A 13,578-nucleotide genomic window follows, 5' to 3' on the forward strand; every position below is an offset into this window, starting at 1 on the left:
TACTAGCAGAGGCACTGTCTCCGAAAGAGAGGAAAAAGCCTATTTCAAAGCAAGGGAGGCAGCATTCCCTGGAATGCTAAGCAAAAGCATTCCTGCTTCCTCCCCTTTATCATCAGTAAGACATCCACACCCTGTCATCAGAGGAAATAAGAAAATGTAGGCTTTAGAATATTTTCTCTGTCTCTCTCTTTCCCTCCTCCCTCTCTCCTTGTCTCCCTCTCACCTTCTCCCGCTTTCTCTTCTTTCTCATATCATCTCTCTTTCATAAGCTGAAAATTCTCCTAGTGTCTAGCTAGACACTTGAGTACACATTTTACATTTCACTGCATTGACACTTCATTGTGAAAAATTAAAACTTGGCAAACGCTTGAACCACACTTCCATGTTTAAAATCACAGTACCATAAACAAATCCAGCATATTTTCCATATGACTGGCAAAGTTCATGTTTAAAACAACACTGAAAAAGCAGTGAAAAAACCCTAAGTACTATGAAATGAATTAGACTGGTTTTTTATTTGCATTTCTTTTTACCTACTTTTACCAATACCTGTAATTTCTAGGGTAAGGAGCCAGTCTGATATACATTAGTTACTTCGAGAAGTTATGTAAAATTCTTAACACAAAATGAATTTAATGTGTTGGATTTTTAAACAGACATATTAAAATATGAGATGAATGTAGCAAAATGTCAATATGTTTACATAGATCTGAATGTGCGTCCGGCACCAGTTCAAGTGGTTCATGAATTTTAACTAACTAAAACCCTCACAACAACCCAATGATGTAAGATGTTTATTAATTCTATTTTTGGATAAAGAATCTGAGGCACAGGGTGGCTACTTGTCACACTGCCTTTAAGGGGTAGAGCTAGATGTGGACTCAGATTGGGCTCAGAGTCTGTGCTCTTGACCACACTACAGACTGCTTGCTACATATCCTATTTCTCCATGTATTATATCTTAGTGGTGGGTATCTGGTATTTGCTGAATATCTACTGAATTGTTTGAACATACGAAGACAAATTGGAAGATAGAACAGCAAATCAGTGGGCTCCCTTCCCCCTGAAAAGACTGATGTACAGCAGTGGTTGTAAGGATGAAGAGACTGGGGCAGATTTCAGGGACAATAAGTAGATGAAACCAGCAGACCTGGATAACTAATTGGATGCTAGTGATGGAAGGAGAGGAGTCAAGGATGAGTTCCAGGTTTTTGCATGGTGGACAGGGGGTTGGCTGTGCCATTTTCTGAGCTGAGAAATAGATAAGGCATGAGTGAGAAATACACAAGGATGATCTTCCATCATTGGGTTATTGTAATACATTGGTTATTCCCAGTGTAAGACAGCTCCACGGAAAGCTCAGTAGGCAGTTCTATATATTGGTTTGAATTTCAGAAAAGAGATCTAAGCTTGAGACAGAAATCTGAAAGTTGTCAGTTAACTAAAACACTGGGAACACTATAGAAAGAAAGACAAAGAGGACTAGGCTGGAGCCCTGGGGATGATCCACAAGATGATCTGAGGAAGAGAAGCCATGTAGGAAAGAGATAAACAAGGAGAAATGAGAACAATGTGTTGAAGAACCAAGAAAGACCGGTATCAGATAAGGAGAGTGTGGTTAACAATGTAAAAATAGGGGCACCTGGATGGCTCAATCAGTTAAGTGTCTGCCTTCAACTCAGGTCAGGATCCGGAGTCCTGGGATGGAGCTCCTGCATCGGGCTCCCTGCTCAGTGGGGAGTCTACCCCCCCTCCCCTCTGCTTGTTTCCTCTCTCTCTCTCAAATGAATTAATGAAAAATCTTTTAGAAAATTAAAAAAAAACACTATGGAAAGATTATGTAAAATAAGAACTAAGAAGTGTGCAGTAGGAGTAACTCTAGAGACCACTATGACCCTGTTGAAAGTAGTTTCTGTGAGTGAAGGGAACAAGAGCCAGACACGCTGAGTGACTGAGATAAACGGCCTGTGAGACAAAACAGATGGCAACTCCTGGGAACTTCAAAAGGCTCCTATTGGAAGAAATCAAAGAGAGATGGTGACACTTAAAGAGTATGTAGGTTTCAAAGAGGGAGTGGCTTGAGCAGGCTTCAAGACCAGCGGGGACAATCAACAGGAGGAAGGTGTTGAAGATAAAGGAGTAGCAAAGCCCTTGGAGTGCTGGATTATTTTCACAAACCTACTCAAGTAATTTTATGACTTACCAATAACCTTGACATGGAAAGTGCAGCTGGCTTGGTTGTTGGATAGGTCAATGGCTGTATATGTGATAGCAACATCTCCAATCGGGAAAAGGTAAGGTGGGGTGAAAGCTGGATGAACATGGATTGATACCTTTTAGGCACAAATAGATATTTTGAAAGTTAAAGTTAATAGCAATAGTACATTCATTCTTTTTTACTTAAATATCATCAGGAAAAGTGAGATTAAAAATGGCACAGTATTTCATAGCAAACAGGAAAAAAAAAATCAGGCACAGCCTTTTGATGTGTCTCTTTCCAAACTATTAGTCGATTTACATAGTTTATACAGTAGGCATACATATGAAATGTTGTCCCTTGTTTTTTAAACATAATGTCTTAAAACATTCTTTAAGCTATTATATAGTCTTTAGAACTTAAGGAGACTCTTAAATGTCTCCATAGTTTTCCATAGAATAAATATATGCTGATTAAAAAAAAAATCAGTCAAAGGACATTTAAATTGATCCCAGATTTTCCTATAGTGAACAGTACTGGGATAAACAGTTTTGTACAGGTAATTCTAAAATATTTTTATTATGTTTCTATAATAAATTTCTAGGCCAGAGTTACTAACCGCAAAATCATTAACATTTTATTGATGATACAAAATTTCTTTCCCAAAACATGGTAACAACTTGCATTCCTATTTGTCAGTATTTGGTTTTTTTATAATAAATTTATTTTTTATTGGTGTTCAATTTTCCAACATACAGAATAACACCCAGTGCTCATCCCGTCAAGTGCCATCCTCAGTGCCTGTCACCCATTCACCCCAACCCCCACCCTCCTCCCCTTCCACCACCCCTAGTTCGTTTCCCAAAGTTAGGAGTCTTCATGTTCTGTCTCCCTTTCTGATATTTCCTACCCATTTCTTCTCCCTTCCCTTCTATCCCCTTTCACTATTATTTATATTCCCCAAATGAATGAGACCATATAATGTTTGTCCTTCTCCAATTGACTTATTTCTTGCAGCATAATACCCTCCAGTTCCATCCACGTTGAAGCAAATGGTGGGTATTTGTCATTTCTAATGGCTGAGTAATATTTGATAAGTGTCAGTGTTAAATTTCCCACTAAGTTCTCTGCCCTGTATTAAATTCCATTACTTTTTGGTAACTAAAAAATATGACACAAGGTCACTGTTTTAATTAACAATTTCTTCATGCCTTATACTAAGATTAAATTCTCATATGTTTACAAGATATAGATATATTCTTTCCTTTTTGAATTACATGTTTGCCTTATTAGTCTGTTTGAAAATTATGATAGAAAAACATTTATAACAATGTGTAGGTAATAAATATTCTAATGTCTAACAAGTTGAAAAAATTTTTCTCAAGTTTACTTTGTCTTTTAGAATTTTTTTAAAATATAAATTTAAAAATACTTTTGTAGTCAAATACATTCGTTTTTTTCAATTGTACTCTTAAAAATATTTCAACATACAGGTGCTATATTTAGTGTGAATGCTCATTAGATCCTGAAATACATCCCTGTACTCAGTGCTTGTTGATGATCATGACAAAGGAAGCAACAATGAATGTTTTCATGAGCCTTTTTTTGGAAAGTAGAAACCACACATGATAAACTGATTATTCAACACATATACCACCTACCGTACATTTAGCCCTAAATGTTTTATTTGCGCTTTTAAAATGATCTAAAAGCTACCTTGTCTTTAGTTACCTAAGGAAAAATACCATATGATCTTATTTAATGTGGAATCTAAGAAACAAAAAACAAACTCCTAGATTCAGAGAACAGGTGGTGGTTGTCAGAGGTGGGACGGGAGTGGGGAGGGATGAAATGGGGTAAAGTTGGTCAAAAGGTACAAACTTTCATTCATAAAAGAAATCAATTCTGGGAATGTAATGTACAACACGGTGACCACAGTTAATTTTTTTAAGTCACCCTGATTCTATATATATTCAACAGAATGATCAGAACAGCTTTTGTGTGTGCGCTGGGGCTCCCCACCCTGATATATCCTAGCTGGCACAATTTATACATGTTTACAGGCAGTTGTGAAAACAATATACCACAAAAGCATCTTTGTGTAGGTGAATACTAACGGTGTGGATTCAAGTGGAGTTAAATCCCAAATGAATTCCTTTTCTAACATCTGATGGGTAATTATCTTAAGCTGACACATATAATATTGAAATACTGTGTTCTGAATAAAACACTGTGTTAGAGAAAGCTGAATTCAAAACACAGTGATCTCTCCTTCACATTGGCCAAAATGCAATCCTTTGAGGTTCATATGTTAAAAGTTATGCTCATGAGCAGGAATTAAGATTGTTTCCACATTTTTTCCTTAAAAGATCATCCCAGCCTCGTAAGGAGCAAAGAATTCTTAGTCACGTTATCTTAGTGGGTACGTAATACATCAAATCTATGCAATAAAAAGTTTCCGTTTCAGAGATTTTTATCTGAGATTTCTAGTCAAAAACGCAAGGCTGATCATTCTTCTATCCAATGAGATATTAATATGCATGAGTACAGTTTATATAGGAGTGCTATCATTAGTGTATTAGTAAATCTTCAGGATCACACATATTTAGAGTCTATTTGAAAAGAACACAAATATTCACATAAACCTTACCTTTTCCCCAGAGTTGTCTTTAGCTGTTGGGATTTGCCAGGTGATATTAGCAGAGTCTTGCTGTTCCTCAGTCTTAGCCTCTATGTCCTTAGGACAGCTGATTTGAGGAGCCTCCACATCTGACGCAGAAAATGTACAAATCAGTGAGAAGATTGATAATGTCATTCTAAGTCATTTAAGAAAAAGGTAAAAATATATGAATACTCTATGACTCGTTTTTTACATCCCAACTCCAGATTCATTTGGAATATGCAACTGCCTTGCAGCGTGGCTTGTGAGGCCTTTCCTGAAATGGTACCCACTGACCTCTTAGCTACCGGAAGTCATTCTCCACACTGGATACTCACGTTCCCATGAAAATGCCATGGTCTTTCTTGCACCTGGGCCTTTGCCCATGGTCTTTTGTGTGCCTGAGTCAAGGCCCTCTTCCCACTTGGGAACGCAAGGCTGATCATTCTTCTATCCAATGAGGTATTAATATGCATGAGTACAGTTTATATAGGGAGTACTATCATTAACGTTATCATTAAATCTTCAGTATCACACATATTTAGAATCTATTTGAAAAGAATGCAAATATTTGCATAAGCCTTACTTTTAATAAGGTAATAGCTTTAATAATAGCTCCTTGTTCTTTCTCAGCTTAGACACAACACCTCAGGAAGTGTTCCCTTGGCTGGTTCTCACAGCCCTCCATCCTTCCTGACCATAAAACTCAACATGCCATTTTGAAATTGAATTTTCTCCCCCTAACAAGAATTAACATTTGTTGAAGGCCAGGATATCTCTTGTCCCATTGGGTTAAATAGTGCCTGGCAAACACCCGAAGCTTGGTTAAATATTTTTGAGTGAAATAAAGAAACAGAGAAAACAAATGTTGACTGTGGTGGGAAGGAACCACATGAGAAAACAAGGCTGTTGAGTAGAATTAATTAGCAGTGCTAAAATGCATTGTCAAAAAAACACATTTAGGCCAATGATATTTTTTGCAGCGTGGAACTTTGCAATACAGATACTGAGTTAGAGGTGGTAACTTTAAACGTATGCACATCAGTCACTGTAGAGCTAAGTTCTTTTTTTTTTAAGATTTTATTTATTTATTCATGAGAGACACAGAGAGGCAGAGACATAGGCAGAGGGAGAAGCAGGCTCCCTGCAGGGAGCCTGATGCAGAACTCGATCCCAGGACCCTGGGATCACGACCTGAGCCAAAGGCAGATGCTCAACCATTGAGCCACCCAGGGGCCCCTAGAGCTAAGTTCTTAATTTATAATGTAAGAGTTGCCTTCTTTTAACTTCTGTTAAATTAGGTCTTCTATAACTTGCAGCTGAATATATCAGAGTTGATAATTATACTTTCTTGTTTCTTGAAAACTTTATACAATTTATATTTTCTCTTTCTTAGAGGGGCTGATACTCGGACATTTTTTCCCTACAAATATGCATTTGCATACTGACTCTGAAAATCTAAAAAAGTAGTTGATTTTTCATTCACACTTGAATAATAGCTTAACTTGGAGTTGGAATTTAAAGTTTCTATCTATTTCCTTTCTGTATTCTTTGGACATTGCTGTATTTTCTTCAGGCATTTATAGTTGTAAATGAGAAGTAAAGTATAATGTAGGTCCGGTTCTTGTTTCTTTTGTGCGATTTCTCTTCTCTCTCTGGAAACTTATTTAAGATTTCCTTGTTAAACTCTGGACCTCAGAAATTTTGCCAGTAGTGAAAATATGCCTGTCTAATAGTCAGGGGCTCTGAGTGATCTCACATTTCAAGTTTGGCTCAGAGAAGCTTCCTTCGACCGGTAAGAAAATTCTTCTCCATCTACTTCCCCCTCTCCTTCTGGAACTCTTTATTAAATGGACACTGGGGCTTTTTCCTATAATAATAATAATAATAAAATACTTTAATACAATATATACAATAATATATAATAATATAATATATTGTATTATATATAATAATATAATAATTTCTCCAATCTTAGGGAACTCTCAATTTGGTTCTTCAAATCACTAATACCATTTTCAACAACTTCTGTTCTACTTTATCCTTCTCCTAGAGATAGTTATGATGTTTTTACTTCTAAGAACAATTTCTTATTCTCAATACCCCCTTTTTCATAGAAGTCTGTTCTGGTTATAAGATGGCAACATCCTCCTATGAAAGTCATGGGACACTGGCTTCAAAGGGCTGATAACTTGCTTATTTGGGCTCCTGGGGGGCTCAGCTGGTTAAGTGTCCAACTCTTGGTTTCAGCTTGGGTCATGACATTAGGGTTGTGGGATCGAGCCTTGCGTCAGGCTCTATGCTGAGCATAAAGCCTGCTTGGGATTCTCTATGTCTCTCTCCCTCTGCCTCTCCCAACCTCCTAAAAAACACAAATCAAGGTGCTGATAATTTGCTTCTTTTTAAATTGATTCAGCCCCATGGGCTTTATATGGACCAGAAATTCCTCAGACATTTTTATCTCCTGATTGAAACCTTACCTGATTTCCAGCTTTAACATTATCCTTATATTCTCTTTCTTCTGTTATTGCCTGGCATTTTATTGTTGGATTTTGTAAATCCATCATCTTGACACAGAAACCCTAAGTATATAAGAACAATACCTACCACTTTATTATGGATTTGCAGCAAAAGCTGCAAAGAGAGACTGCCCCACACTGTCCCAACATGTCATTATATAGAAATTTCGTGTTCAAGCTGACTGATGTAGGGGACCTACCTTTACAAACAGCCATCTGAACTTTGGCACTCCACTTTCCAGAGGTGGTACATCTCACTTCTTCTCTGACACCTGATAAGATGAATCCTTGGCGGCAACTTAGTTGACAAATCGTCCCAGGTCTGGCGGGCTGCTTGCCACAGCTGGGCGGGGAGATGATGACACCTCTGGGCTTCTGGAAGGTGGAGCAGTACCGCTCTATTGTAGGGAAATGAAAAAAATGTTATTTGAATTCCCACAAATTCCAAGAAAAACATAATTGTGCTGCCTTGGAATTGACATAAGTCACTAAATGATATCTGTTTACGAGGCTGAATATATGACATATTATAAATAATGTATAAACTGTATCTCTTTGGTTATCTCATGTTATTTTGTCAGTGTATCACTACCTTGGAAAACTTCTAACTGATATTTTAATGAATGCCAACTGTGACTTTTAGTACTTGCTTGGCTCACATTCTTTCAGTTTGCAGAACATTTATGGCTATAAAATAGAAAATAGAAAATTAAGGCACTTGGGTGGCTCAGTCAGCTAAGCGTTTGACTTCGGTTCAAGTCATGATCCCGGGGTCCTGGAATCGAGCCCAGAGACAGGTTCCCTGCTGAGCTCTCCCTCTCCCTCTGTCTGCCTCTGCCCCTACTTCCCTGCTCATGCTCTCTCTTGCATTCTCTCTCTCTCTCTCAAAGAAATAAATAAAATCTGAAAAAAAAAACCAGTAAATTAGAGTTCCTCTTTCATGGATTAAGCAATGTATTCAGCAACCAATCTCCATTTTATGAGTTTTTTTGCTTCCATCTTTAAGTGAGCACATTATGAGAAAAGGTTTATTCCCTCCCTCAAATCATAGGGTCATAGTTGGGGCCCTGACCCTTCATGTTATCTTTGAAGATAGATAATATAGATAGATAAATAGATAAATAGATGAAGGAGGGAAAATGCAATGGAATGGAAAATCACGACAATGACTTAATGAAGGGTGTGTGTTCGTGTGTGTGTGTCCCCACCCATGTGTGCACATTTATTTGTTTTGTTATGACTCTATTGGCAGCACTGCCAGCATCTTTAGTCTGTATTTCCCGTCTAATAATTGTTAACATTTACTCGGCACGTACTATGTGCCCAGCACTATTCTAAGTGCTTTACATGTTTTGACTCATTCAGTCCTTTGCACTAAGGGGAATTGTTCTCATTTCACTTACAGATGAGAGTATTGAGATACAATTATGGGGAAGTTACCCACAATCAACGTGGGTAACAAGGTCACCTTGCGGTACGTGGCCGACTGTGTTCTCCAAACACTTCACTACCATGCCTCCTCCCTGAAATTTCTTTCAAACCCCTGTGCCATCAAAAGCAATTTTTCCTGAGAAATTGGTTTGTTTCTTCATTTTTGCACAGTATGTGCCAAATGACTGCCCAGACTTTCTGTTCTGCTGTGATGAAGAGGAAAATTAGAGGAAAATTTGTGGTTCAAATGCAATGACCATGCGAGGCTCAATATCCTTTACTTAAGGGATGGTTCTTTTTAAATTCAGAAAATTATCATTTTGACTGTGATAATCATTGAAGATTTTGTTCCCTGTTAATATTCTCTTTTTTATTGTTTGCTTATTTGGGTATTTCGGGTAAGCATTTCTTCAATTTTTATATAATCTAATCTACTGATTTTATTTCCATTGCTTTTATGCTTAAGTTCTGAAATTGGTTAACAGTCACATGTTTTATCTATACTCTCTTCTCATTTATAATGGGTTTATTTTTTTAATTTATATTTTAAAATTTATGAAGAATTGATGTCAGGGTCTGGTGTAAATTAAAGACATACAAGAATTACATTTTGTTTCATTTGTTTTTCCCAAGGAGCTAGCCAATTGTTCTATTTTATAAATTGAATAAATCTTTTCTTCTCAACTGACCTGTGATGCTTCTTTAGTAACATGAAACTCCTAAGTTTCAGGATTTATTCAGTCCTCTTGAACTTATGGCAGTATTTGCAAACTCTTCACTTTTGTAGTTTTAGTATATATTTTAAAACCCAGGAGACCTTTCTCTTTACTATTCTTTATTACTCTTCCCTTTATTCATGATTTTTCCTATATCTTCTTCCAGATAAACTCAAGAATCACTTCCAAATTCCAAAAGGGGGGCACAAAGAAAGTCTCTTTGTGGGTATTAATACCCTCTTCAGGGTATTAAATGAGATTGCATTTTACCCATATACATATCTAGAGAGAACTTAGGTTTTGATAAAATTTCATAAAAATTCTAAAGTGTTCCTTTTTGTCTCTAACATTTTGTAATCTGTGTCACAAGTTCCACACGCTGTTGTTTGAGGTTATTCTTCCTTATTTTTTATTTTCCAGGGATCTTCTGATTGTGATTTTCACTGTGTACTCTGTTTATCATTGTATATGAAAAGCTTTTTATTTGGTATTCTTATGACTTCAGTGAACTCTCAACTCTCTTAGTAGATTCATCTCATTTTGGGGTAGACATGTAATCTAGAAATGATGATGGTTTTAAGTCCCCAAAGCTCCAATCCTATGATTTATTACAAGTGCTCCAGCTCTGAGAACAATGCTAAACAATATGGATGATTCTGGGCATCCTTTTCTCTCCTTGGATTTCATAAGACTGCCTATACTGTTTCCATAAGTGGCTGCAGGTTTAAGAAGGACATTCTTTTTATTATGTCAATTATCAATATGAGTTTCTTAGAATTTTATTGAAAATGTGTTTTAAATGATGATGAATGACATTTTTATCCTCTGCTAAGTAACCATATGAATTTCTCCTATTTGTTATAATGAAATAATTTATTATATTGATAGAATATATCTAATTTTATTTAAGCCCTTCTGCATACTTAGGATAAACTGCTTGTTTTGACAGGCCATTCTTTTGAATATGAATTGGTAGTATACTTGATGTCAGAGTTTACTATCTGCTTTTAGCTATCAAGTTGGCAACTTGTAATAGTTTGATAATATATTTAGTTTCCCATTATTTGGGCCAAGTTATATGGTATAGAGTTACTGCTTCTGAGAAGTTTAGAAGAGTTTCACTGATCCCTCCATCATTTTTGGGGAAATCAATACTCTAATAACATTTTCTGTTTTTTTTTTAAAGATTTTATTTATTTATTCATGAGAGACAGAGAGAGAGAGAGAGAGAGAGAGAGGCAGAGACACAGGCAGAGGGAGAAGCAGGCTCCATGCAGGGAGCCTGATGTGGGACTCAATCCCAGGTCTCCAGGATCAGGCCCTGGACTGAAGGCAGGTGCTAAACTGCTGAGCCACCCGGGTTGCCCACATTTTCTGTTTTTTATAAGTAATTATACACTTGCATTTCTACTTTTTTCTTGATTCATTTAAAAAATTTCATTTTCATAGAAAATCATAAATAATGTCATGAATTTTTAACTTATGTGCACAAATTTATGTACAGTTTTTTATTATTCTTTGAAAAACTTCAGGCCTCTATATACTTTGTTATAGCTTCTTAGAATAATTTTAGTTTTGTATTTTTCTTACTTATATTTAAATAATCTATTACTACAGGAGCACCTGCATGGCCTAGTCAGTTATGCATCCAACTCCTGGGTTTTGGCTCAGATGATGATCTTGGGATCCTGAGATCCAGCTCCACATCAGCTCCACACTTAGCATGGACAGAGTCTGCTTGAGATTCTCTCTCCCTCTTCTTCTGCCCCTCCCCCTGCTCATGCTCTCTCTCTAAATAAATAAATAAAATCTTCAATAAAATAAAATAAATATCTATGACCTTATTCAAAGATTCCCTCTTAGCCATTCTATGGCATCCCATCTCCCTTTATAACTCATTTTCCTTAATTATTAATGTGTATTTCTTTCAAATTCTATTGTAATCATTATTTTCCTAATTTTTGGATTAATGTTTAATTATTTTCATTCTTTCTGTTTAATAGTGTAAGGATTTATAACTATAAAATTACATCAGTGTATAATTTAGCCCATATCTCATAACTGGTTTTAGGATATTTTCTTTTTTCTTTTTTTTAAAGATTTTATTTATTTATTCATGAGAGACACAAAGAGGGAGGCAGAGACACAGGAAGAGGGAGAAGCAGGCTCTACACAGGGACTCCAGGATTGCGCCCTGAGCTGAAGGCAGGTGATAAACCGCTGAGCCACCCAGGTGTCCCATTTTAGGAGTTTTTCAACTTCAATTTTTATCTTTGAAAAATTGTATTTTTTAATTTCTCATTTGTCCACTTAACTTATTTCCCTTATCTCTCTTTGTATCGGAATCTATACACTTCTGTGGTTTTGTCTGGTTCCATAATTTAGAAAATGTTAAGAACAATCACTAATAATGATTTTTAATAACACTGATACTGTTACATATATTTCAAATAACCAAGCTTTTGTATGCTGGTTGCCTTTTAATAATGTAAAGATGTAATAATGTAAAGAATTCATTTAAAGTACAGAAATTTAAATATTTATGTATTCAAATCTATTCTTCTTTTCTTTTTAGTCTTAGGAAATTCTTCTCCATTAAAAATTCAGATTGTTTTTTATATTATTAGAAAGTTCTCCTCCATAAAATCTGTATCTTTTCTTATATTTCACTCCTTAATTTGCCTGATTTAATAAATTAAAATAATTTAGTGATTTTTGGGGGTAGGTATATAGTGGAGTCAAAACTAATTTTTACATAAACATTTTTCCCCATTAATATCTGGAATTTATTGAGTGTTATAGTCTTCTATAAATGAATGTTTATTTCTACATCATATTTGGTCATATGTAGCTCCACTGTTCTGTGCATCCTTGTACAATTAATGTTCTATTTTAATTACTGTGGGTTCTTATGATGGCAAAAATAAGTTCTCCCTCATTTTATGTCATGTTCAAAATTTTTCTATTTTGTGCTGGTCTATTTTTCAATACACATTCTATTCATTTCTATCAACTTTTTAAAAGCAGAATTTTCACAGTAATTATGGTTGCTGTCAGAATTTGGAGGCTCCAGTAAATTGTTCCCCAATTAACTGTAAATAGGGACTCAATTTTCTTTTGATAGTTACACAAATCCATCAAGATTTGCATATGCTTTAAATCGTTACAGAGACCTGCACAATGATTTTAAAGAGAATTGACAACAGGAAAACCTTATTAGAGATATTACTATTTTTAATGAAAGATTGGGTCTCTCATAAGAAGAGGCAGTGAGTCATGGAAACAGGCAAAGAAGTGATTCTCAGGAGTAAACATTAGTATTTACATAGAAAATCTAGCCTAAAGAGACATTATCCCAACTAAAGAGGTTTATTGAGATTTATTGCCCCATTTTAAAGGCATCTTTTTTATGGTGATAGATCCATCACCTTCACTTCATTTAATTCTGTGGAATATCTGAAGAAGCTAACTCCTTTTATTTTGGTTTTATGCAACCTAAGTGTGTTCTCGATTTGGGTGTCCTTGTAGCCTCTACCTACAGGGAAACAGGATGCTTCTCAGACCTAAGTCTTACAGTCCCATTAACAGTAGGTATCTCATTGCTAATGAATTGAATTTTTGTTTCATAGTCAATTTCATTTTCCTATCCAGGAGAGATTAATCTCCTCTCAGTATGAGAATATCAGTTTTTCTGAGTTTACACAGTGAGAGTCAATTCTTGGACTCTTAAGTGAATCCCCCCACACCCTGTAAAGTCAACGACTTTCCTGGTGATACCTTCCTTTTCTATCAACCATGGATTCAATACCAGATTATAATAGAACAAACCTGTAAATCAATTTGGGAGGAATGGACATATTTATAATATCTAGTTTTTTTGGAAGTTGTTTATTTTTATATGGGAAACAAAGGCAAAAGAAAAAACTTAAATTTCCTGACTACCTACAGCTCACTGACAAGTCCTTGAAATAGGCAGAATGACATTCCCTAGGAGCTCAGCTGCCCTGATGTTGACTCTTTGCTAAGGGCAAAAGACAATCTTAGCCTGACTCCCCA

The 13,578-nt window shown here is 35.9% G+C and overlaps 1 protein-coding gene and 1 long non-coding RNA gene across 6 annotated transcripts in view; one reads left to right on the plus strand and one right to left on the minus strand.

The window, feature by feature from the left end:
• The window catches only part of SVEP1 (sushi, von Willebrand factor type A, EGF and pentraxin domain containing 1), a 182,151-nt gene that overhangs the window by 100,886 nt on the left and 67,687 nt on the right, over positions 1–13,578 (minus strand). For all 3 annotated transcript variants that reach the window (XM_077912880.1, XM_077912879.1, XM_077912878.1), the window contains exons 7-9: positions 7,576–7,773; positions 4,848–4,966; positions 2,204–2,333 (exon numbers count right to left, since the gene is read on the minus strand). In XM_077912880.1, the coding sequence (XP_077769006.1) occupies positions 2,204–2,333; positions 4,848–4,966; positions 7,576–7,773 (447 nt within the window). The remainder of the gene's footprint in view (positions 1–2,203; positions 2,334–4,847; positions 4,967–7,575; positions 7,774–13,578) is intronic.
• Positions 1,994–13,578, plus strand: part of LOC144322646 (uncharacterized) — a 41,738-nt gene continuing 30,153 nt past the window's right edge. The window contains exon 1 of one of the 3 annotated variants that reach the window (XR_013388299.1): positions 1,994–2,294. This is a non-coding gene — a long non-coding RNA (uncharacterized LOC144322646). The remainder of the gene's footprint in view (positions 2,295–13,578) is intronic. The other 2 variants (XR_013388303.1, XR_013388304.1) reach the window with 2 other exon arrangements.

The sequence above is a fragment of the Canis aureus genome, chromosome 10 (genome assembly GCF_053574225.1).
Source record: "Canis aureus isolate CA01 chromosome 10, VMU_Caureus_v.1.0, whole genome shotgun sequence".
Lineage (NCBI taxonomy): Eukaryota > Metazoa > Chordata > Mammalia > Carnivora > Canidae > Canis > Canis aureus.